This window comes from Otolemur garnettii, unplaced genomic scaffold (genome assembly GCF_000181295.1).
Source record: "Otolemur garnettii isolate 467f Iridium unplaced genomic scaffold, OtoGar3 scaffold00068, whole genome shotgun sequence".
NCBI classification, from domain to species: Eukaryota; Metazoa; Chordata; class Mammalia; order Primates; family Galagidae; genus Otolemur; species Otolemur garnettii.
Genome location: NW_003852463.1, coordinates 1,395,574 through 1,399,496, shown reverse-complemented (window position 1 = coordinate 1,399,496; position 3,923 = coordinate 1,395,574). Strand labels below are relative to the sequence as shown.

At 45.8% G+C, this 3,923-nt stretch overlaps 1 protein-coding gene across 4 annotated transcripts in view; it reads left to right on the top strand.

Annotated features, from left to right (window-relative positions):
• Nucleotides 1-2,807, top strand: part of SEMA4F (ssemaphorin 4F) — a 26,657-nt gene extending 23,850 nt beyond the window's left edge. For 2 of the 4 annotated variants that reach the window (XM_012807393.1, XM_003793362.2), the window contains 2 exons: nucleotides 1,340-1,398; nucleotides 1,658-2,807. In XM_012807393.1, the coding sequence (XP_012662847.1) occupies nucleotides 1,340-1,398; nucleotides 1,658-2,268 (670 nt within the window). In that variant the 3' untranslated portion in view covers nucleotides 2,269-2,807. The remainder of the gene's footprint in view (nucleotides 1-1,339; nucleotides 1,399-1,657) is intronic. The other 2 variants (XM_012807392.1, XM_023515290.1) reach the window with 1 other exon arrangement.
• The last annotated feature ends 1,116 nt before the right edge of the window (nucleotides 2,808-3,923 follow it).

The following is a 3,923-nucleotide window of genomic DNA, read 5'->3' as shown; positions in this document are numbered from 1 at the left end:
GTTACAGATCCTTTAGAAGTAAAAGTATTTATCTTTGAGAATAAAGCAAACTAATTCACACATGTCAAAACAGAGTGAAATGTTTAAAACGATAACTGATACATAATCAGAATAGTTACAAAATTTAATTTTGTTTTTCTGATATTAATTTTGATTTGGTATAAAATCTTGTGCTATATCTTGATCACACTCTTGACTTTTTGATGGTTGGGGGTATAAAGTACCTGTTGGATAGCAGGTTTAGCCATCTTTGAATTTTGGGTTAAGAGCTTTGACTTGGTCTTTTAGTTTCTTTTAGGACAGTTTTTAAATGTCTAAGACAAAAGTGATTGCTTTTTTCTTTTCTTTATTGTTTTAATATCCATTACAATAAGAATTCCACTGGTCTTTGGTATCTTGAATACTTGAATTTCAAGGGGTCTCTTAAGTATATGTGAGTAGGGTGTGTGTGTATATGTCAGTGTCCTGGATTGGTATTTCTATACTATACATTCTATCTTCCATATTTCATTTCAAACAAGGGAGAAAAGCATAGACCATGGGGTTCCTGTGGCTACAGCTGTACTTGTGGTCTTCCCGCATTCCCACGCTCAGCTCAGCTAATCAACCTTGGTTTTACCCAGGAAACTTCCAACTGTTCATACCAGTCTTGGAGTTCATTTTAGGGATCTTAATTCATCTTGAAGGACTTAAAACTCAAACAGAGTCTGTCTTTGAGGCTTTTGTGTGTTCTGTCTTCTTGTCCCTCTATCAAACACAGTCCGTATAAGTCCTGGAAGAGCAAGAATTGCATCGTTTAAAACAGAACCATTCAAGGCACGCGCGCACACACACACACACACATACTGTTGTTAAAGAGAGTTCTCAGTGGAGATAAAAAGCTTTTATGAAACAAAGTCTTTTCATTGACCCTACAGAGTTTTGCTTAGCTTTTATGGAAAACAAGTTTGATCTTTCTCTTAAATAATAGAAAAAAAAAACTCTACAGTTTATATTTCCAGAGAAATCTTGTGGTTGTGGACAACCATGTACATTTCTTAGAAGGTTCTCATGTTTCTTTTAAAAATACGCCTACCAAATATCTTTTCAACAGACCTAGTGCCAATTTAGCTATTCATGGTCTGCTAGGAATATGTGTAGAATGTGACATGGCAAGTGTCATGAGGAGTATAAGAGGCATTGGGGGAAAATTTGGTAATAAGGAGAATGTTGACTGTTCATTCTAGGTGTAGTTTCTGAGATGATGGGAGATGTAACAAGTGCATGAATGTTCAGTGGTCCTGACAAGGACAGAAGGGAATGCTGACACTGCATTTACTAAGTATTCCCTTTTTTATAGGCTGGTCCAAGACATAGAGTCTGCAGATGTCTCTTCTCTGTGTCCCAAAGAACCTGGAGGTCTGTATGATTTAGGGAAATGTGGGTAGAGCAGAGGGAAAAGGGCTAGAAAGTTATCTATTTGGACCCACTGTAAAATTGGAATCCTGGAAGATATGGCAGCCAGTGACCCAGGGCCTTTCCCCTTTTGGGAATACCCTTTTTGCTTTGCCCCCAGGGTCCCTTTTCATGTTTAATATCAACCCTCATTTCTCTCCATCACACCCCCCCCCCAACCTATAGCCTCACCACCTTTTGTGCCTTTGTTGTCTTTCTGCAGAACACCCAGTAGTGTTTGAAGTTCCTGTGGCTACAGCTGCACATGTGGTCTTGCCATGTTCCCCAAGCTCAGCATGGGCATCCTGTGTGTGGCACCAGCCCGGTGGAGTGACTGCACTTATCTCCCAGCGGGATAGGCTAGAGGTGGTGGTGACTCCAGGGGCCATGGGTGCTTATGCCTGTGAATGTCGAGAGGGTGGGGCAGCTCGTGTGGTAGCAGCTTACAGCTTGGTATGGGGCAGCCAGCGGGGGCCTGCAAGCCGGGCCCACACAGTGGGGGCTGGACTGGCTGGCTTCGTCCTGGGGATTCTTGCAGCATCCTTGACTCTCCTCCTGATTGGTCGGCGTCAGCAGCGACGGCGACAGAGGGAACTTCTGGCTAGAGACAAGGTGGGCTTGGATCTGGGAGCCCCACCATCTGGGACCACAAGCTACAGCCAGGACCCTCCTTCCCCCTCTCCTGAAGATGAGCGGCTTCCCTTGGCCCTGGCCAAGAGGGGCAGTGGCTTTGGTGGCTTCCCTCCACCCTTCCTGCTTGATCCTTGCCCGAGCCCAGCCCACATTCGACTAACTGGGGCTCCTCTAGCTACATGTGATGAAACATCCATCTAGATTCAGGCAAATGGCTTCTAGTGTATGAGTAGTCACTGGAACAGAGTGACCACTGAGATGCCAGGGGTCACTGGGCCTGGAAGATGGGTCATAACCTTTCATTTCTCTTTGAGTCTGAGCGATCACCTTGGAGTTCAGTGTCTGTCCTTTCTGGATTTGGGGGGCTTGGGGCCAGGCCTTTGCCTGATTCCCATGAGAGATCAGAATTTCTCTCAGCAGCAAATTGGGCCTTTCCCCAACTCTGAACTCCTGTGACTCTTTGGCCCTGTCCCCCTTCTTGGGTACATTAGTTTTGGGGATGAAGCACAGGACACAGCTATGAGTTTACTTTTTAGTTTGGCCCTGGCCAGAAAGAAGAGCCATGGAAGTGATTGGGGACTAATTTGCACTGAGTCCTTGGGGTGGTTTTGCTGATTCTCCCAGTTTATCTGATTCTCTGTGGGGAGTGCATGATCCCCGTGTTGCAACATGGAATCTCTACTCTGAGATTTCCCCATTCTAGTTTTCCTTGTTCTGTGAAAGTGTGTATAAATACCTGGGTATTCATTGGAGATCTGGCCACATGTACATGAATGGGCTGATGCTTCAGTGTACTCAGCGTGGGGGTAGGAAGAGGGAAAGTAGGATAGGGGCATTGCCTGCCTGCAGAACTTAAGACCCCGTAACCAGTGAGCGAATGGCCTTCCTTTCCAAAAGGAAACAAAACATTGCCCCTTTCTTTGCCCCACAACTCTTCTCTAACTTTGAGTAGAGAAAAGCTTTTAAAGTGACCTTCTGGGTGGGAAGGGCAGCAGTACACGTGACCCCATTCTGTTTGTTTTTGCCTTCTGGCTGCCACCACTATCATGCTGCAGCTGCTTTCTCTGGCTGGAGTATAGGCTGAACCTCCTCTCTTTGGCTCCCATTAACAATTAACTTTATGACATTCTAAATATTAGGGGATGACAAAAGGGGAAATTCAAGCAGCATAAAGATGGGTCTGTGTCAGTGACTTTACTCAGGGTGGCACCCTTGCCCTAAAGCAAGAGTGCCCCATCTGGGGGTCCATGCTCCCTGAAATTATATGCAAAATGTTGTCTATACATGTATGTCTGTAGTTTTCTGGGGGGAGGTTTTATGGCTTTCATCAGATTCTCAAGGCCTTAATAAAGTTAAAGAACCACACTACCCAGAGGTCACCTCACTTTGTCCAAGGTGAGATGGTGTCACTCTGTGTCAGCTCTTGCCAGCCTCACCTTGTTTGGAACAGTGTGACCGTTGGAACGGGATGACCACTGAGATGCAAGGGGTTCCTGGGCCTGGAAGACCATCCTCTATCCTCTGTGATTCTGACTGGCAGTGGCCAGACTCTGGACTTGTAGCTGATGGAGGCCTTCTTGTTTCCCCAGTCCCTGGAAGCTGGGCTCTATGTGTATGTGAATACAGTGTCAACTCACACCAAATGTCAGGACTTTTTCCTGCTTGACAAATCCCATGTGCTCTAGGCTTCTGCTTAGTCCTGGTCTCGGCCTGTGAATGTGCCTCATTCATCCCTGATGAGGGACCCCTTGAAGCTCCAATGAATGATCCAGCCCTTCCCAGTTGAGGGACCTCTTCAAGCTCCAATGAATGATCCAGCCCTTCCCAGTTGAAGTTTTCTACTTTCCTTGTCAGCA